The 22,229-nt window shown below is 43.3% G+C and overlaps 1 protein-coding gene across 1 annotated transcript; it reads right to left on the bottom strand.

Annotated features, from left to right (window-relative positions):
• Positions 1 to 246: 246 nt before the first annotated feature.
• LOC136468465 (uncharacterized) lies at positions 247 to 2,528 on the bottom strand. Its single transcript, XM_066467032.1, has 3 exons — positions 2,172 to 2,528; positions 442 to 1,021; positions 247 to 284 (listed from the first exon to the last, which is right to left on the bottom strand). Exons 1-3 carry the CDS (start codon positions 2,526 to 2,528, stop codon positions 247 to 249), a joined length of 975 nt encoding a protein of 324 aa, XP_066323129.1.
• Between the last annotated feature and the right edge of the window lie 19,701 nt (positions 2,529 to 22,229).

Genomic DNA, 22,229 nt, shown 5'->3' with positions numbered 1-22,229 from the left:
CATATAGCAAACCAACAAGTACAACACTAGAGCAAAGCCGAGATCCAATCATATATAAATAAAACTGAGAAAGGGTAAAATAAAAGATAACAAGCATTGTCAATGCTCTTCTTCTAACTTCAAGTCTTCAATGCATATGCAAATACAAAGACAGCAAGCACTGTCAACATTCCTTTTCCACCTCCAACAGCAACACTATCAACATCCCTTTTCCACCTTCGACTCTTGAATGAATATGCAAACATCTTATCTTCCTCCTTCTATCCGCTTCCTTGTCTTCTCCTCTAAAAAATGATTTTAGAAAGACAGTATGAGTGTTGAAGATAGTACAGAGTATATGTGCATCACAAAAATAGCACAAAAGATTTTTTGCGTAGCTCACAATGACAACGGGACAGAGTATATGCATGGTTTATAAAGAGTGTTGGCTAACAATCGTACCGTTAAGCATGTTTAGAATGAACTCCCTCCTCAAAGACTCGTCAAGGGTTATCAGCATACTCATTTGATCTGGTGATTTCACAAAAACAGTAGCAGCTTTGATTTGTTCTATCCCAGTAAACCCCAGCTTGCGCAACTCTGCTACAGCCTTCTTCTTTAAAATCTGTTGTGGATTTTCATTCATCGCCTTCTCTTGAATTGCAGCCTCACGTTCCATTGCTTCTGCCATTTTTCTAACATTACTAGCCACACCCTTCAGATCACCTTGGACTTCATGTAACATGTCCAAAAAAGGATAACTTGTTCCACTATCCTTGCTCTTCCCTCCTTGCCACTTCCTCCTCTTGTAGCTAGATGATGCCGAGTTAACGGACCATCTAGGGGTTTCTCTGGACATCCTATCCTCTTCTTCATAATGCTGATTACCATGTTCAGCAGCAAGCTCTTCTTTCATGTTGCCAACAGCCTCATTGATATCTTCGGCACCTTCGCTAGTGGCTATATCATTTCTATATATTGCAGATAATGTATCATAGTAAGGGAATTTGATGTCGTATAGGCCCTTAGCATCAGGATGATCCTACATATGATAGTAGCAATATGTTAATAGTCGTAGATAATGTATCACTTGTGTGCTTAAATAATAAACCCATGGTCAGTCAAAATGGACTATGCTAGAAAAATTTGAGATTCAATAGTAGTGACAATCCGAAGTCCTTATAAAGTTATTTGAATGTATACCGGCTGCTCTAGTGTCTAACAGAAGAAATTTCATCATTTATGGATATATGTTTTAGCACATAAAAGCTTTGATAATACTAGGAGTCTATGGGATACAATCCTGCCATGTAGCTTATTATTTGGACTAAATAACTACTAGGATTGAAAACAGTTTTGCACTGAACTAGTAGGACTGAATAGGCTTGTCAACAGTTTGCCAACTACAGCAGCATTTGCTAAAATCACAGTAACATGTACTCCAGAAGTAATACCAATGAAAATAATATCACAATAATTATAAAGTGTTCTGTGCCTAGTCCAAAGTACTGCTCGAATCATACATTCATATGTGATAGTAACATACTAACATAACCATAAGGAACTCTACAAACAGTCGGCGCACAATCTTTCCATCTTAAATAGAAAGAAACAAAAACTTTATATAGAATAAGCTTATAGCGATTAGGCTTTATCAGAGAAATACTAGAGTAATTGTTGCATGCTATTCTCATTGATACCTACTTTTACTCTCCTTGGAAAGCCTAATCGAAACTTATCATTACGCAATCAAGTGGATCACAGAGTATTAGAAGGACTAGCACCAGAAGCATGATGGCGCTAGAAACTAAAACTAAAAAAAGCAAGAATGACACCAGAAGCATGATAGCACCAGAAGCATGATGGCGCTAACTAACATGGAATCATCGTTTTCTCATACCTTCTAACTTGGGAAGACAGGGCATGTGGGTGAACAGAAGTTTTTGAAACTTCAAAACAACCAACAGATAGAGCTCTCGCAGAACAAACTCAAGTACAGATCCTTGAAAAATAGTATAAACCTAAGCTTTTCACTGGATCCACTAAGTCAACTAGATTAACTTCTACTAATTTGATATTGGACAGTTGTGTATAGAAGGCAAAGCACAGTCATTACAGTATAGGCCCTTAGGAATCAGAACAAGAAAGCATCACCACATACATGCATATGTAAAGTCAAAAGGATAGGGTACCTTGCAATGTTTATCGTACTGTATCTTTTCACACTGAAGCATCTTCTTAGTATCATCCCAGGTGAAACCACTTCTGCTCAGCATTTGTTCCAGTGCTCCATACTTTGTCCTAAAATGCCTGACTCTAGACTCAATATGAGGTAAAGCTGAAATTCCAGCACCTGGTAGCTTCTTAGCAAGAATGTCTTCTAGTGCAGATAAATACCCATTATTAAAGCCTCGTCCTTGCCCCTTCCACTTTGGCTCTAGTGATATCTCATATAGTGCTTTCATAAGCTCATCATCTTCATTCATAGTCCACTTCCTTTTATTCTTTCCCCTTCCACGCACAATTGTTGATTTATGAGAAAGGTCCATAGCTGCATAGTATTAAGGCCATGTTAAAATACTACACAACTAATAATATATAATAAGGCCATGTTAAAATACTACACAACTAATAATATAGAATAATTTCAGAACCAGAAGAATATGAAAAGTAGACCTCAATTAAAACTAGAAGAAGCCCTATAGTTATTATATAGCCCTTGAGCAAGAACATCTTGAAAATTAGTCCACTCATTAGAAGTTGACACACAGGTGATAAATTCTGGTTTACTAACTTCTCCTTCAGTAATTTTCATTGAAGGTACCACTGATTCATCCAAAAATTCCATTGGATCTCTCGACATATTTTGCAAAATCAAATTGTGCAAAAGGGCACAAGCCATTATTATTCGGCATTGGGTTTTTATAGGAAAATAAGATGGAGATCTCAAAATTCCCCACCGACCCTTTAACCTTCCAAAACACCTCTCAATAATATTTCTTGCTTTTGCATGCCTTATATTAAAATATTCATCTGCGCTATGTGGGGGATTTTGTGCAGTGCAACCTCCCAAGTGATACCTTTGACCTTGATATGGAGCTAAAAATCCATTTGCATTTACATAGCCAGCATCTACACGATAGTAACACCCTTTAAGATTGCAAACAGAAACAAAATCAACACACTAGATAACTTATCAGGAAACCACGAGTTAACAAAACCAAACTCGCCTTGGGGGATACGCAAGCCATTTGGCCTGGTAATGGCATCTCTCAGCACACGACCGTCATGTGCTGAGCCCTCCCAACCAGGTAGTACATAGATGAATTGCATATCAGGTGCACAAACACCTAGGACATTTGTCACAATGTCTGCTTTTCTAGACCTATACCTTCCTTTTAGCTGAGTTGAAACAGTCACCTTTATATGAGTTCCATCCAAGGCTCCCAAATAGTTCTACAAACAAGATCCATATAGAAAAAGAATTGTCACATGCTTACTTTGTAATATGTATTTTTCTTTGTTAAAAGAAAATTTGATTAACAAGTCATTTACCTTGAAATATTTCTAGTAACTATCTGTGCTATTCTCCGGTATTGGTTCTGGGGTCTTAAGCAGTAAATGGTGCAATTTCAGAATAGCTAGCGGGCATAAATTGAACTGCCTACTAACTGTCTCGCCATTTCGGAAGAAAGTATTTTTTACCGTCCGATTCTTCAAATGATGGGCTAGTATGTATAGGAATTGGGCGACTATCTCTTCTAGCTCCATATTACGTGTGTCCTTCAACCCACCAACATCTCTAAGCATCTCACACAGGATGTAGTACGTTCTCCTATCCATGCGAAGCTCACTAATACAGGTAGTGTCACTGCTACGAATTAGTTGGAACAACTTCTCATTTCTAAGTTCTTCATTTATTATCCTTCTCTCTATATTGAAACACCACCTTCTATATGCCAATGCAAGAAAGAACCACATGTAATAGTACATGATGACGATAGAAGTCAGCATACTTCTAAGGGCCATGTTTCTTCTTCGAGTTCTTGTGGTTAAAGGAAGGCGAGCCATGATGCTGGACACAACATTAGTAATATATATTAATTATTTAAGCACTAACCAGTAAAATAATCTACTATATACTTAGAAAAAAAATGCATTGTTGCATCTCAAGCAAAAATTTAGAGCAAGTGTCCAGCGACATATCATATTTGACATGGAGCAGAGCAACATACAACATGGATTTTTTTTACACTAACTTGACAACACAGAGCTATATTGATCATCTCATATAACTTTTAAAAATACAAAGCAGAGCTATATTGTCAAAATAATAGACTTTAACACTAAATCAACCTTTTCTACGTGGTTTAAACGTATTGGATTGCACTGTAATATTCACCAGTACACACACGTTGTTTTGGATAACTAAGAAAGCAGGTTTTGGATTCAATTAATGAGAAATTTATGCTGTTTTCAAGAGCATGCTCATTCTTTTTGTCCACTCCTACTCTGTGCCGTGAGAACAAAAATATATGGAGTGACAAATGGGAGTATGGGACTATGCCATGAGAACAAAAATATATGGAGCGACAAATGGGAGTATGGGACTGTACAAATTAAATTGAATGGTTAATTAGATAAGTGAACGAATGAGCATAAATGTCAATTTCATCAACCGTATCATTTCTAGGGAATGGATCTGCTAGCTGGTCACTCCAATACAATTGCATGAAGGCATCAGTGGCGACATGGAATTGACAGTATGCATGAGATACTTTAATTTTGTTGACACAACAAAAATATCTCCAATTTGATTCAAAGTTCAAAGCACCCGGACATGTATCCTACTTTTGCAACACAAGCGCATGAAACAAATGGGGATTTGAGAGGGAGAGGAGGAAGGCAACCACTATGTCATACCTAGGGCAAGGGAGAACTACGGTCACCTGCGCTGAAGCGCCTTGCTTGCTCCGTGCCACGTCCTCTTCTCCTCCGTGTAAGGATCTTGGACCTGAAGAAAAAACGACCATCTAGGGTTTAGAAAGAAATCACGCTGGTGCACGGGGATAAGGGAGAGGAAAGCGGAGAGAGAAGGAGAGGAGAGGCGGAGCCTGAGAGCTCACCAGTGAGCGCGTCCTCTTCTCCTCTGTGCAAGGATCTTGGACCTGACAAAAAATGCGTTCTAGGGTTCAGAAATCGCGCGGGGAGATGAGAGAGAGGAGAGGGAGAAGGAGAGGAGAGGCAAAGCTTTGGAGAGAGCTCACCAGCGAGCGGTGAGAGTTTGGGTTGCCGCCACCGCCGTGCGTAGGAGGAAGACCCCGGGGGACACCGCGAGAGGGAGGCGTCGAGTCTTCGAGCGGTGGAGGGAGACAGATGCGGCGTAATCGGATAAGGGACAAGGAGGAGCGGTATCAGGGATGAACGGGGCATTTTCTGATTGCGCGTAAGCTTATAACGGGTCGGGCCTAACCAAACGATCGTATCGTTATCCAATACCAGGTGCAATCACATACCGTTACATTCAGCCGAACCAAACAACTTGTTAGTGCTTAGTACATCAGTGAGTTTGGTTTCATCTCAATTCTCGAACCCTTATTTCGTTTTTGTGAGTCTTTAATCACATGAAGGTTGGGTCTGTAATAATGAATTGTCAGGTGCAATACTCTGTTAGAGGACAAAACAATATTTTTCTTTTTCTCTTTTTCTGATTAACTATAGCGCTAGCTTCAAATCAGGAACTCTACTTTTCTTATATACATATGGCCCGCCGGTCATTGATATATTTTTTTTATTCTTTTGTCTTCCCCTTCCACATCACTCTATGGATGTGTTTGGTTGCCTAGGCTATCCTAGCTTGGCTAATTTTCTAAGCCATGGCAGTCAAAGTCTGGCTAGTGCTATACAAGATGCACTTGTTTGGTTGCATGGACTGTGTAAGCCTGTATTAGAATTAGTGTGTTTGGTGTCTGGTTTGGCTTACATAGAATCAACTCATCTTTGACATGGCAAGTTTACCCCCTTCACACATTCTATCGAACACTCGGTGGGCATCATCTATAGCGCACGTCAAGCTTGCATCAAATGGTCGGTGGGGGTAGTAGAGCTGCGCCTTGTGGCCGGTGCTATGGGGTTGGATCCATGGCCCATGACCATAGAAGCGCACCATGGAGGCACCCCCGAACCTCAAGCTCATCATCGTCCCTGCGCGATTGTGGGTGGTGTAGGCGCAGTGGTGGTGGAGCCATGGAGGGAGGAGGTCGTGAGAGCGTGCATGCGAGGGCCAGACGGAGCTCGCGTGGGGTCGACAAATCCCGCACGATGGCTGCGGTGCTCGTGTGGTGCCCGGTGGCGCTCGTGTGGTGACCAGCAGCGGCACGCGGGGAGGACGACGATTAGTAGTGCTCGCGTCAAGGAAGTCATCCGGTGGTGCTCGCGGACGAGCGATGGACAAGCCTGCCTTCGTGAAAATGGTCACCCACCGTGTTCTTGCTAGGCCTAGATAGGAGGCTGTTAGTGCACTACCAGAGCATGGCAACGAGCTTTAACCAAGCTACCAAATGCTTTTAAATTGCATTGCGGGAGCCTAGATAGGGGTAGCCTAGGCAACCAAACACTCCTTATGTCTCTCTCCCTAACCCTAACCCTGACCGCCTCCCGGCATGCCCAAGCTCTGTCACCACTGCCTCCTCTTCATCCCTCTCCCCCTTCTCCAACCATGACCGCAAGTGTGACCTCCATGGTCACTCCTCACTCGTCGCACCATCGCTCGCTCCCTTCTTCGATCAAGCTTCGGTAGGATGTAGTTGAGGGAGAGAGAGGTCGTGCTCGAGCGGGGATGACGTTGTGGTGGGGTGACAGGAGGACGGAGCTTGGGCAGGAAGCCCAAGGCCTGAAATTTGGCTTATGGAGAGGGGGAAGGCAATGCCTGACAGCTAGATCTAGGGCCGGTGGTGGTGGAGGGAGCTCGAGTGGGACAATGTGATCGGGTCCAAGAGGTGCACAGGGAGGTAAACTACTAAAACTAAAAATTTGTGACGCTGAAGAGAGCCCACAATATCTCTGACACTCATAAGTAGGATGGTATATGAGTAGGTGCCCTATTAAAGATGTTGGAATGTATATTTAAGCCTTGTTTGGCTGGCTTATTTGCAAATGGCTTCACCTAAGAAGTCGAAGAAGCCACGTTTAGGTGGCTTTTACCCATCTAGTAAAGAAACAGCTTCTCCCCTCTGCAGCTTCAGCCATTTTTTAAGCTAGTGTTTGGTTGGACTTCTCCTGAAAAATTAGAGAAGCCACAGCTGAAGCCTCCTTGATGCCCTGCCAAAGAGAGCTTTAACACAACTGTAAATTGAACATTTTTTATATATAGATATATGTATAGGATTAAAATCGTGTAAATATATGTTTTGCCTTTCCTACAACAGAAGGAATGCTCTATGCTACTACTACCCAATGCGTGGCTAAAAGAAGCACCACTGCCCAAGCAAAGAAGAATGAATGGGCCGACCGGCCGATACGAGGGCAGCGGATTTAGGACTGCCACTGGACTGCTCAATGTGTCGTCCATCACTGAGACTGACGCCGCCGGGGCCATGGCCATTGAGAAAGCAACCGTCACTGACTGTGCTTGTGCATCACCGTCATCATCAGCTAGCCAACAGGCAGGTCGTCCTGCTTGACGTCCGATCCTACTGACTAGACTCGTTCCCTTTTGTTCGACCGGCCGGTAGCAAGCATGCTTAGCTTAACACGTCCATCACTCTTCATTGTCTTAGCTTCCTAACTGTATTACATGCGTGGATGCACACCTACGAAAAGCGATATTTTGATCACTTGTAGCTCATCAGATAGAAGATCGTAGTAGTAGCTGGCTACACTAGTAGAGAACAGACCTTTGATCCAAGGGCCAAATCAGGCTCTAGTCCCGGCATTTTTTGCGCCCGGGACTAGAGAGACCTTTAGTCCCGGTTGGTGGATCCAACCGGGACTAAAGGTCCCTGCCCAACGGCTCCTGTGCTAGGTCGTTGTGGCAGGGGACCTTTAGTCCTGGTTGGATACACCAACCGGGACTAAAGGTCGACCTTTACTCTCGGTTGGTGGATCCAACCGGGAGTAAAGCTCTTGTCCCGGCTGGTGGCGTGGCCCGTGGCTGAAAACATACCTTTAGTCCCGGTCGGATCCACCAACCGGGACTAAAGGTCCACCCTATATATACCGGCCGGCTTCTTCCTCCCCGAGCTACGGAACAGAGGAGGTCATTGAGTTCTGTGTTGACTTCATTCCCAATATTAACCTGATTGGTGTTCCTGAATCACGACACGAGGGGAGACTAAGTGGAAAGGGGACACTAGGGAAGAAAACATATATTGGTAAGGGTGATGATTATTTCAATAAAGCACACTACACAGTTCTACAGAACTCCTCCTTGGTAGATCCGTATATCGAGACACACAAGAACCTCCTCCGATCTGAGTTCTCAGGGAAGTCTGAAGCATGGATTACGCGTCAGCACATGGAAACTTTCAGCGACTGGTTGCGAAAAGAATGTCAGGATGATGAGAGTATTGATGAGGAGTTGTATTTGTTGGCTAGGCAGCCATCGTGGCATATCCTCACATACAAAGGGTACGAGATAAATGGGAATACATTTTACACAGTAGCACAAGATAAAAGGAGCACCAACTAGAACAGTGGTGTCCGCATAGATGCCACCGACCCTAGTGGGAACAAGCAAACATATTATGGCCGCATAGAGGAGATATGGGAACTGGACTATGCATCTCATTTTAAGGTACCTTTGTTCAAGTGCCAGTGGGTAAAGACGACTGGAGGCGGCGTAGTAGTCGACAACCAGTATGGAATGACAACAGTGGACCTCAACAATATTGGGTACAAAGGCGAACCGTTTGTCCTTGCGAAGGATGTGACTCAGGTGTTCTATGTCAAGGATATGTCTACAAAACCGAAGAGAGGGAAAAACGACAACCACCCAATCAATGATGAGCCAAAGCGCCACATAGTTCTTTCAGGAAAAAGAAATATCGTCGGAATCGAAGACAAGTCAGACATGTCAGAAGATTAAGAAAAGGATGACCGAATTTCACCCTTCACAGTGAACAAAGACCCTAGCATCCAGCTAAACGATGAGGACACTCCATGGTTACGGCGCGATCATAACCAAGGGACATACGTCAAGAAGAAGTTCACTACTGTGCCCGCTTGATATATATATATTGATGTTCAATAGTGTGTATTAGAGATATTATGTAATAATTGTGAATTTATGTTTGAATGTGGGGTTATGTCACGTTGAAACGATGTGAAAACAAATTTATGTTTGATGTTGGGATTATGTCGCGTTGAAATGATGTGAAAACAAATTTATGTTTGATGGTGGGATAATGTCACGTTCAAATGATGTGAAAACAAATTTCCAGTCGAAACACAAGAGTTTTTCTGAATTTAATTAAACATTATATTTTTGCATTATCGAAATAGTAATTTAAACACAATATTATGTTTTAAAACTTGTTAAAAAAAATTAAAACTTTAGGTCACAGAATTTTGCTGTGTACAATAAAGCAAAATAGAATCTATATTTTTTAAAACATTTTTATGCCTTGTATTTAATTTTCTATGCATTTAACAAATATTTTATCAATTGTATTTAATAAAGCAAAATAAAATCCTAATGAATTGGCGGGCAGTGAAACTGCAGGTTTGTTGCCCGCCAAAACACCTTTAGTCCCGGCTGGTGGCGGCGCCCGGGACTAAAGGTATTTTCCTCTGCTCCCGCCCCGGCCCCTCAGGGACCTTTAGTCCCGGGCCCTCTGAACGCCCGGGACTAAAGGACCTTTAGTCCCGGCTGGTGGTTGAGCCCAGGACTAAAGGTTCTCCACCTATATAAGCGCCCGCCCGGCCCCTCTTCTTCCTCCTCCCCACTGCCCTAAGTCTACCGCCGCCGACGCCGACATCGACGCCGACGCCGCACCTCGCCCGCACGCCACCTCGCCGACGCGGCCCACCTCGACGACACCGGCGCCCCTCCTCGACCTCGCGCCGGCCCCCGACCCCCACCGGCTCGGCCCACCGGTGCCCCGACACCAGCCCTCGACCCCCACCGCTCGGCCATCGGCGCCCCAGCGCCCCTCCTCGACCTCGCGCCCACCGGCGCCCCTCCTCCACCTCACGCCGGCCCCCGACCCCCACCGGCTCGGCCCACCGGCGCCCCGACCACCCCGCATTCCACGTACACCGTCTCGGCCGCACGCCACACCGACACGCCGCCCCGGATCGACGGCCCTACGCCGACCCTACGCCGCCCCCACTGCCACTACGCCGCCGACCCTACGCCGGCCATCACCGCCCCGACTCCCACCGAAGCTCACCGCCGAGCACACGGTATATGACTTGCATTGTGTGTATGGTATATGACTTGTGTGTATGCAGTGTATGTTGTAACTGCGGAGCAACGCCGCCCCGTTGTTGTATATGCGGAGCAACGCCGCCCCGTTGTTGTATATGCGGAGCAACGCCGCCCTGTTGTTGTATATGCGGAGCAACGCCGCCCCGTTGTGTTGTATATGCGTAGCAACGTACGTCGCGATTCGTCCTAGCGAGAACGACGATTCGCCCTAGCGAGAAGGGCGAATTCGCCCTAGCAAGAACGACGATTCGCCCTAGCGAGAAGGGCGAATTCGCCCTAGCGAGAACGACGAATTCGCCCTAGCGAGAACGACGATTCGCCCTTCTCGCTAGGGCGAATCGTCGTTCTCGCTAGGGCGAATTCGTCGTTCTCGCTAGGGCGATTTTTCCTTCTCGCTAGGGCGAATTGTTGTTCTAGCTACAGCGAATCGTCGTTCTTGCTAGGGCGAATTGTCGTTCTCGCTAGGGCGAATTGTACATATATGACTTGTTTACATATATGAATTGTTTATATATATGACTTGTTTATATATGTGACTTAGATTTTGTTAAATTTGTTAGATATGGCTGCCCCGGGAGACAACATGGATGAAGAAATGATGAATATTATTGCTGGAGGTGATGCGCAGGATGTTGATGACGGAAGTCAATATCTAGCTCTTGAAAATGAGCAAGAAACTGTTTTGCAAGAAAATACAGACGAGGTATATATACTAAATATATATTATATGTGGAATATTGTATATATTTCTGTGTACAAAAGATATTTATTTATTATTATTTTATATGTAGCCCTCTGGATCGGTGACCACAACGGCGAAGAGCAAAAATGTTCGAGGACCGAAGAAACCACTGGAGGGCCGGTACATAATATCGGAATTCAAGATCGAGACAGGCGAACCACTTGGTCCACATAAAAGGAAATTCATGGAACACTGTGGGTACCTTGTAAGGGACAGAATTCCGATCAGTATCCGTGAATGGAAGAAAAAGATCAACGAGCCTTATGTTAGTTTTGTCCCTGATGTTGACAAGAATTTGCTCTGGAATGATATCCTTGCCCATTTCACGTTGCAAGCGGATGATTATGATGATATCAACGATGATGAATTGAAGGAGCTAGTTCGATCGTGGGCTATGAAGAAGATGGCCACACAATTCCAGACTTGGAAGAAATACCTATACAACACATACATCAAGAAGAACGAAACGCCGAATTGGGTTACTGCTAAGGGCCCGATCTCGAAACAGAGGGCCTATTGGAATGCTTTCGTACAGTACAAGACATCAGAAGAGGGTGAGGCACGGGTGAGAAGGAACCAAGAGAATGCCCGAAAAAAGGTATACCACCATGACATGGGATCAGGTGGCTACAATACTGCCATTTCGAAGTGGCAAAAAATGTTAGCGGACATTATTGCCAAGGGGATCGAACCAGAATCAGCCAAGTGGCCCCTACGCTCGAAGAATTGGTTTTTCGGTCATGGGGGAAGACTCGACCCACAGACCGGTCGAGCAGTGTATGGGCCAAAACTCGAAACAGCAGCACGCCGATTGGCTTTTGCTATAGAAGCCAAAGAGATTGGTGCGTTCAAGCCCAATAGAGAGAAGGATGAGCTGACGTATGCCATCGGGACTGCTGAACACACTGGCCGAACCAGAGGCTTAGAACGCAACACTCCATGGGTTCATGGTTTTCCTGATGACAGGGAAACCTACCGAAGCCGCTAGAGAAGCAAGGAGGAGCAAGCAGTGCGGGTGGCAGTGTTGGAGGAAATGGTGCTTGAAGCAAAGGAGCGAGAAAAAGCAATGGAAGCAAGAATGCAGGAAGAAATCAGAAAGCAAGTGCAGATAGCAATGAGTGCTCAGAGGCAGGCATCAGAGCCAGGAATGAATGTTAATATTAGCCCCCCTGGTCAGTTGAAAAGTAGCTGCGCTTCCACTGAGCTGCCAAAGCAAGATGACGCAGCGCTGCGCTTCCCCGTGGATGATGTCACTATTCCAATGACATCAATTGAGCTACATGTTCCAAGGGGGAATGACACAATCAAGGTCGCTGTCGGTGTTTTTACTCCTCCAGACCCTACCAAGACACCAAGAATCCATGGGGCACCAATACAACCTGTATATGCTAGGGTTGCAGTGGACCAAGTGAGCAAAGGTTATGAGGATCTAGTTCTTAACATTCCAGGAGGTGATGGAGAGAAGACTCTAGGAGAAGCAGAGAAGGCATATATACTATGGCGCAAGCGCTACATCATTATCCCTAGGGCGTCTGCTCCACCGCCAGCAGACATTAGGTGCGGACAAAAGTTAACAAAACATTTTTTGATAATTTTCTATGGGCATGACTAATAATAAGCATTTACTTATATCTCATTATTTTTTGTACTCACAAAGCAGGGCCTCCGCCAACCTAAGTCCAGTTGTTGCTTCTCCCGACCATCATAGTGCTCAGGGCAATGATGACGCCTTCGAAGGCACTGCTGCATCCCCACCATCTCCAACTCCTCCGCCGCCTCCAAGGAAGTCCACAACTCCTCCGCCGAGGTCTCCAACGCCTCCGCCGCCTCCAAAGTCTGCACTGCCTCCAAGGCGGTCTCCAATGCCTCCCCCGCCTCCAAGGAAGCCAGCCCCTAAGAGGTCCGCCCCGCAAACGAAGCCGTTGCCCCGCCCGTCGGCAAAGAAGCAGAAAGCAAGTACTCATCCAGTTCCCCAAAAACTATCTTATGAGAAAAGTGATCAGAAATTAAAGGATGCAGTACAAAAAGATGTGCATGATTTCTTTGAAGGTGTAAAACAGGCACAACGAGCGAGGGACAACCCGGAGAAATCATACTTCTACCTACCTCCGGATCAGCTAAGAAAGAAGGTGGAACAAAAAAAAACGGGATTCTCTTAAGAGCGCCGCGAAACAACCGATATCGGACTATGACCGCTCTCTCATCAAGTCATATGAGGCGGCGCAAAAAAAGAAGACAGTAGGGAAAGGTGTTGCACAACTCGGACAACAATCGCAACAATCAATCCCCCCCTTGTCGTTCCTAACGAATATGGTTCAAACTTAAACTTAATGGAGGAGGTAGGCGGCTATGAGTCGTTGCTTCAGTTTTATCACGACACTGGTTTGAACCTTGCCCAAGTGCTCGCTGAAGGACCATCTGCTCCGGAAGTGGATCCTTACAAGAAGTTTGTAGCAGGCCAGAGTCTATACAACCCAGAGAAATTAGATGAACTGGGTACGTAAATGTACCTGCTAAACGAGTGGTACATGTCGGCGTCTGCTGCGGGACAAATCTATATTTCTGTCAGAATTAGAAACCACCATTACTTCTGTGGCAATGACATTATCTATGTCGAGCTTCCAGAATTACACCAACTATGCCACCTGGACTCTCTCGATAAAAAGTCTCGTTAGCTGCTATTGTCTGTAAGTGTGATTATTTTCTACTATATTCACAATTTCTTTATTATATATTCACAATATATATTCACTATTTTCATGTATGTAGATATGAGATGACAGAACTTAGAAAGAGAAAGGATAATGATGTTGGGTTCGTTGATCCGTATGTCGTATTTAAACACCCTAACCCCCCGAAGGATTATAAGCCAGAACCTGAGAGAAATCTCATGAATTTCTTAGTGAACCAACGCGACAAGAAGGAGAGACTCTTCTCCTACAACTTCAAGTGAGTGTTATTATAAGTAATTAATGTCGATCATATATATGGGACATCAATATTTCCTTACTAGCTAGTTACCTCTCACACACACACACACACACACACATATATATATATATGTTTATGCAGCAATCACTGGATATTGATGGTCATCGATATGGCCAATAGTAGATTGAAAATCTTAGACTCGTTGAGAAAATCACAAACTGAATATCAAGACATGATAGATATTATACAAGGGTAATTAATTTAGTTTCTCTATAACAACATATATATATATATATATATATATATATATATATATATATATATATATATATATATATATATATATATATATATAATGGCACCGATCTCTCAACAATTATTAAAGGTTAAATTATTTTTTTATTTTATTGGGAGCAGGGTTTGGAAAAGGTTAATTGAGGAACAAAAAATAAAACATTGCAAAGAGCCACTGGATGTAATCGCACACAAAGTAAGTACTATAACTACACATTTATATTCAATTAACACCATATGATGATTTCAATTCACCCTAATTGATTTTTTTTCGTAAAAGTGGGTTCTAAGGCAGGAGCAGGGTAACGACTACTGCGGATACTATGTTTGCGAGTTCATCATGGCGTACTCAAAGAGAACTCCTGAAGAGCGTCTCAAAGTACGTATATAAATACTTTTTCCTTCATATTATTTCGATCGTATATTTACAATTTCTTTATTGCTCTCATTTGTATAAGTAATTACATGAGCAATACACATACATACATATATATATATATATATATATATATATATATATTAATACTTTTTCCTTTAACTTTTATTGAAGACTGAATGGTTGAGGAAAAGAGTCATACGACTTGACCAACTTAAAGCAATTCGAGAGACTATAGCAGGATTTCTCAATGACCAGGTCATCAACCCTAACGGCGAGTTCTACAATGACCCGAACGAAACGTGGAATCCAAATCTGGAGGAGTGAATTCCTAAGGACCTAAACAATTTATATATCAAACATTTGTAATATATATAGAGTATGGTGTACAAAGGACGCGTATATTCGTTTGTTATTTATGTACAAAGTTCGAACGAAAACTTACGCGTGCGAAGTACACATATATATTACTATTATATATTACTATTAGCAGCGTATTCGAAAATATATTTTAATATCAAAACTAACTAATCATTAAATGAAAAAAGAAACCAAAAATAGAAACCAGAAAAAGGAAAAAAAAAGAGGGATCTTTAGTCCCGGTTGGTAACACCAACCGGGACTAAAAGTCCTGCCGCGTGGCGTTGAACGCCAACCCTGGAGACCCCCCTTTAGTCCCGGTTGGTGTTTCCAACCGGGATTTAGTCCCGGGCGCCAAGCCGGGACTAAAGGAGGGTACCTTTAGTCCCGGATTGGTACTCCCGGTTGGGAAACCGGGACTAAAGGGGTTTTCCAACCGGGAGCAAAAACCCTTGCTGCACCGGTGCTAGTACTCCCTCCATCCACGAAAGAATGCAATTCTTGTTTTTAAAAAAGTTAAACAGTTTAAACTTTGACTAAATTTATATAGAAAAGCATTAACATTCATGATATACGAAATAAGTATCATTGAATTCGTTATAAGATATATTTTCATAATAAATTTATTTAGAGACATAAACATTAATACTATTTGATATAAATTTAGTTAAACTTAGACTATTTTGATCGACACGAATTCTATAGTTGCGTGGACGGAGCTAGTATCCGAATGCATTATCGCCTGGATTCCAGTTCCAACCCCCCAAATAAAGTCCAAACAGCAGCAAGAATACACGCATGCATGTGCTGCGCTGTGCGGCACACGCGTGAAGAGTAACTCCGGAACTCAGTACAGCTCGTATGTACCATCCATGTGTTCTGCTCTGAAGCAAGCTGATCGAGTGGAGTGGGGCGTTAAACGTTCGATCACGAGGAGGAAATGACACGGAGAGGAAACACTGCATGTTCTCCTTCAATGGCAAGATCGCGGTACAGACGCAGGACAGGAGGGAGGGTACATGTACATATCCCCATTGGCCACCATTGAAGATTTGCAGAGATGAGACTGACTGAGTCACCGAAATCACTGGATCGGAGCTATAACTAGGCCGATCAAAGAGCTTTGCTTTGCAGATCAGCAGATGGGTTCATCGGTCATCGCCTGCCTGTCTTGATTGCTAACAATAGCAGGAGCACAGAGCACGTACTGCTATACATCATATAAATATAAATTCATACTCAAGGCAATTCGTTCTTGATCAAGGCAGGTGTTGCATAGTCTTATTACATAATGGAATGGAGCACACACAAACTCAAAGTGATAAACAAGATTAATCCATCCATGGATGAGAAGCATCTCTTCGTAACGCCAATTCGTTCTTCATCAAGGCAAACACTTCTGTTGACGACGAATTGGATCACACACCAGCACGGACTAGCACGCCTGAGGTCGCACAGGATCCATCACACAAATCAAACAACTTCAAAACCAGTGAGACCGATGAACCAATCAAGGGATCGGTTAGACCGATTTGGAGCCCGTTCTTTGCCGCGCAAAGAACTCGGAAACACCTCTAGGGAAGACACGTCGGGGAGATGCATGTCTGAGGTTGTCCTAGAGTCAGCAAGGCCACCTAAGACGCCGCTGGATCTCGCAGGGAGATGCAACGAACAACAGGAAATTGGAAAAGTATGGCAAAGGTGTAATCGATGTAAAAAAAAGTCAATTGGATGTTGGATCCCTCAATAGGCCATGTCCTCTTGTTTATATAGAGGGAGTAGTCTTATCCTAGTAGAAAACACCTTCATATTGTAATCTCCAAATTTTCCACGTCAAAAATAGATCCAAAACCGATTTGGAAACCGATCAGTTCGGAATAGGATAGGAAAACCGGCCATACCGAGTCCCAAAATGGCCTGGACGGTTTTCACGAGCCTGATGCGGGTGGCCGGGCTAGCTCACATGAAAACCAGCCAGACTAGTTCTACAAGCGCCGGTTTCTCTCTTCTTCACCCTCCAAGCTCCGATGTTTCCAACATTCTTCTTACTGTTTTAACACTAGGAACATTGTCATAAAGTCCTTTTTAAGCCTTGGCCACTTTTGGCTGTCAACAACTTCGTACCGGTGAATTCGTCTTCCCTTTGGAAATATATTCTCATATTCCTCCCTTTCCAAATATTTCAAGCGGTCTTCGTTAGAAATGTGGGGCCATTGCTGTAACACCCCAGGTGTTTGTCACTAGTTAAGCAATGGGTTTAAGCTCAACCATGACATGTTAAGTGGTGTTGGAGATGTTAGGTCAAACATATGAAAATGAGCCACCACTTAAACTTGGACCATGCACCATTGCTTACATGTTGCCCTTTCTAAAAAGTATGCTTGAGTAATGCTGGATGTACTTGTTTCATGTGTCTCGCATTAATATCCATCTATATTGATCCATGGAAAAGTTTCATGAAGTTTGGAATCAAAAAGTCACATGAAATGATAAGTCATATCTTTGCATGAATTGCTTTATCAAGTGGATGGAAACCTATGAAGTCAACCAAACCTTGCAACCTTGCTCAAATAACTCTAATTGAACTCTACAACAAAAGTCATGAAGGGTTTGTGTTGAGCACATGTCAAGAAAATGCCTCAATTGGTCGAAAACTCTAATTCTAGGGTTAACGAGATGCTGCTTTGACCAAAGTAAAAGAATGGTTTATATTCAAGATACAAGGTTTGACCTTAAATAAAAGTTGTAGTATAGTTTGTGTACTACAAACTTTATTTAAGGACCTAAGTCTAAATCTATCTCTAAGCTTGACAAACAAAGGTCACAAGATTGATTCTGCTGCAGTCTTCAGCACTTAGAATTATTCTAAGTCTGGAGTTTCACTAAGCATCGACATTGACATCCCGCGTTCTCTAAATTTTGCTAAGCAACTTGAGTTGGTCCAAAAATAAAAGTTGAAGGTTATATTATGGAGAAGAGCATACAAAAAGTTGCATTGAGTTTGACCGAGTTTTGACCTCCGAATGCGAGTTCCCGTGACCGTTATCAACATGCTGACACTAGCAGTTTGTGCCTTAGTTAACCGCTGATAAATAGCTCTAATGGCCAGTTACCCTTAATGAAAGTTGGAGAGGACGTAGAGAGCAGCCAATTTGCTTAAGGCGCCTAGAACCGAATATGCCCGGAAGATGCCCAAAACTTGGTTCTAATGTGGCCACGTCGTCGCCTGCCAGGTGCTCTGGGAAACTCCTCAATGGGGGAGCGTGTGGCAGCCATGCAGAGCCTGCCCCACCATGGCTCTCCCTCTCCACTCCGCGTGTCCCAGCGACCCTGCCGCGTGGCCTACTACTCCAAAGCGGACACCCGAGCCTCCTCACTCCTCATTCTCCCTCGCGCATGCCCTCGCCCTCCTCCGCTCTGCTGCCGTGGGCGCCATGGCCATGGCCGCCATTGACTCCGAGCGGAGCTCACGCTGTCGCTGCTGCTTTAGGCGTTGCTCCCTCTCCTCCTCCGCTGCTGTGCCTAGGCACGGCACGCATGCGCCACCGTAACCCTTGCCGCGCCGCCCTCTCGTTTTCGCAGCGCCGTCACCGCCACGTCGCTGTTCCAGTGCTCGAGCCGCCGTAGGTAGTCGCTGGCCAGACCGGCCCTTCCTTGGCCGCCCGTGGGTCAGTCCACCGCCATGCCATCCACGCCCTCGTCTTCGCCATCACGCATGCAGCCGCTGGCGAAGCACCACCGCGCCGGAGCTGGCTGATCCGTCGGTCCTCTACCGTGCTCTGCTGCGACTCCGTGAAGAAGGAGTGAAGGACTAACGTGTAAATAGAAACAAGTATCAAGGTTCCACTTGTAAAATAGCCAGAGACAAGATTTTACCTTCTTGGGCTTGTTCGATTCGTGAAACGTTTAGGGTTCCCTACGTAAAAGTGTTTTTCTTTTATCTTTTCCTTTTATGCATATTCTGTGCTGAACTTTGGAAAATCGTAATAATTAATAGAAAAATCTTAAAATAGTAAATCAGGACTTTTTGGAATCCTTGTGAAATTATCTATGCACTAGATCTATAATATTACATGTTTTAGTTTAAAGGTTTAGCTGTAAAAATAGATATAGGCAGTTAGGTTTTTAATGCTAGTTGTATTTGTCTTTTTCATAACTGTAGTTATTTTGCTCAAATAAATGTGAAATTTTTATGAAGTTCTCATAAGCTGATTGTTGTTGTCTGGTAAAAATTTCAGAAGTGTAGGATTTATATTTTAAGAGTTCTAAAAATAACAAATGTACTGTATTGCTTTGCTCCAACTCTGAATAGTCCTGCATGCTTGAATTAATTGGCTTAGTTAAGTTATGAATCATGACTTTATGATAATACATGAGTTGTTGTACTTTTATTAAGCTTTTCAAAAAGCTAAATATCATGATTTTTGGTTAAGTAGATCTTGAGTTATACTTGCTTAAATCTTTGTGGCTGTTTCTGCCCAAACCCAGAGAGGGTTTCCTTGTTCTTACTGTGGGGCCTTCTTAATAGTAGACTTAGCTTTAGGTGTTTACAACAAAGTTGTTTAGAATTTGATAAGATTTCTAAAAAGTCTAGAACCACATTTATTGGACATGTATAACTCTATTTATAGCTGTTTAAAGTGGCATGTCAGTTTCTGTCTATGTTTTGGATAGAGGTGCAATTATTGGATTAATTGACCCTTCTAACTATAGAATCATCTTAAGATGAGAATAAGAAAGTTGTAGGTAACTTCCTAAGCTTTTAAAAAAGTTATGGTTTATGTTTGTTGGAGGTCTAGAACTCCAGTTATGCTTCTCGGAAATTCCTATCACTTTTCTGTACCACTGCGGTTGGGCTGCATTGGCAGTTTTGCTTGTGCAATTATTTTCGTGGTGTAAATGATGTTTGCTATGGTTGTAGTGAATACAAAAGTTGTAGCAAATTTCATGGTCTTGCTTGTGTTCAAATTGTAAGGCCATAAGCCTGATAGTGTAGGAGTTACATGACTTTTAAGTCTTCTGTCAGGTTTTAATTGTGTTCTGAGCAGATCTAAAAGATGTTAGTGTTTGATCTAGTTAGGATTTGAATGAGCTTTTGGTGATAATAACAAAGTTATAGATAATTCATGTATATAGCTTCTGTTAAAATTTGGTGGTATTTGGTCTTATGGTTTGTGAGTTATGCCTGTTTAAAGTTGGGTTTCAGAAATGGCTGCTCTCTGTCAATTGTGGACCAGTTTCTATAAATGGATATATTTGACTTAGTTAACTTGAGAATCATGCTAAGATGATTAAATATGAATTGTAGAAAATTCCATAAGCTTTCCAAAATGTCTTCTTGCAAGTCATTTGGATTTGTGTAACTCTAGTTATAGCTAAATCTTGTAGCTGCTGTTTGCATGTCCAGAAATTGGTAGATTCCAATTATAGTGTTTGTTTGTATATTGTTAAGTGTGACTTATGCCTTGAATGATGACTGAGTTAGAGCACCTGAGATCTTGGGAAACTTGTGTCATGCTTGGGGTTGTCGTCTTCTTTGCCATCTTAGCATGATAGATTGTGTGATGTTTAAGTTAAGCATCGCAAAGTACTTAAGTGTGTTAGTGTAAACTATGCTTGTCTTGCTTGCTATTTTGTGATGCGTCTCATGGTACTATTCTTCATATTTATGCACTTGTATATTGCATCTCATCTAGGTACGCTAGATGCACCACGTGAAGGATGCGATGTTGGAGCCAAACCCAAAGATTTGGTTTGGTGGATATATCCCGAAGATGGAAGGACTAAGCAAGTGCTAGGACCGGAGATGTCCCCATGACGGTGCAAGCTAACTGAACTGACTTGTGTCGGATCCCAGGCAAGCCCCGGAGCATATTAAGCCTCCTAATTTCCGAAATACAGTTAAAGTATTATTGTTACATATATATATTGTTGCATTAAGTTTAGGTGTTGGATGCAAACACTTGCTGCATTGGTTATCCAATCCTTGTCCAGATATTGATACCCTTAATCCTATGTAGCTCAGGTTCGTGTAGTGCTTAGCCCTGCTTAAACGCGGTAGAAGTCAGGTGATTTCCTGTCACCTGCGAGATATAGGAATATACATATGGCACGGTTGACTATATTTGCTATCGTGGAAAAGAACCTGTCTTAATTTGAAATGAAGACCGGGCGGAGGCTTGCCGGTTTGTAGTGACTCCGTTTGTGTCGCTTAAGGACTGAATCTTGGAGCCTTTCCTATTCATGTTGAACGCATGCCTCTCTCTTAGTTGGCCGTGTCCGAAGACCGACCACGAAGCCGAGTAGCTCACCTCAGGCCAGGAGTCGATAAGTATAAAGTACGCCTCGGAAGGGAGCCATAGGCGTGAGTCCAAGGGCAGGTGATTTAAAAGTCCTGATCGTCCTGGCAGAAGGGTAATCCCTGAGAGTGCTGGCGCTGATCGAACCCACGAATTTGGTTCATGAGTTGTCCCAAAAGTGACCCACGGCTGCCCTTGCAAAGTATGCCAGGGTGAGAGTTAGGAATACCCCCTCAGCTGAGTTGTAATTCGATTCGAGTCGCCGTCTCTCCCGGTTAGTGAGAACTTGACGGGCTTATCTCCAAAGTAGATACACTAAATAACATAATGGTTCAGACATGATGATATGATGATGACAGCCTTATTATACCTGCTATGGTTAATATTGTTTGCTCCTAATAAGTGAGTGCTCTAGTACAGGTGCTAATCTAGTGGACAGGTAAATGATGATAATCTTGATGCTAAGTTTTAATTGGTCACTATATTCATAAGCTCTTTTATGCAACTGTGTCAAGCTAGTCCACCTCATAAGCCTTGCATGACCCTTGGTGTCCTTTATTTCTAGTTTTGACGGGTAAGTCTAGCTGAGTACCTTCTCGTACTCAGGGTTTATCCCACCATGTTGCAGGTGAAGTTCTCGGCTTGTTGAAGATGGTGGCTAACCACCGATGGGCTCGGTTATTCTATAGTTACTTCTCATCTATATGCTTTTGTCGGATGATGTCACTTATGCTAGCAATGTATTTGGAACATATATTAATGTAATTTTTTGAAAGCTATGTTGTTTTCACTAATCGGTTTTGAAACCCAAACTTGTAC

This window comes from Miscanthus floridulus, chromosome 8 (assembly GCF_019320115.1).
Source record: "Miscanthus floridulus cultivar M001 chromosome 8, ASM1932011v1, whole genome shotgun sequence".
NCBI lineage: Eukaryota > Viridiplantae > Streptophyta > Magnoliopsida > Poales > Poaceae > Miscanthus > Miscanthus floridulus.
The sequence above is the reverse complement of the archived record's forward strand: the minus strand, read 5'-3'. Positions and strand labels throughout refer to the sequence as shown.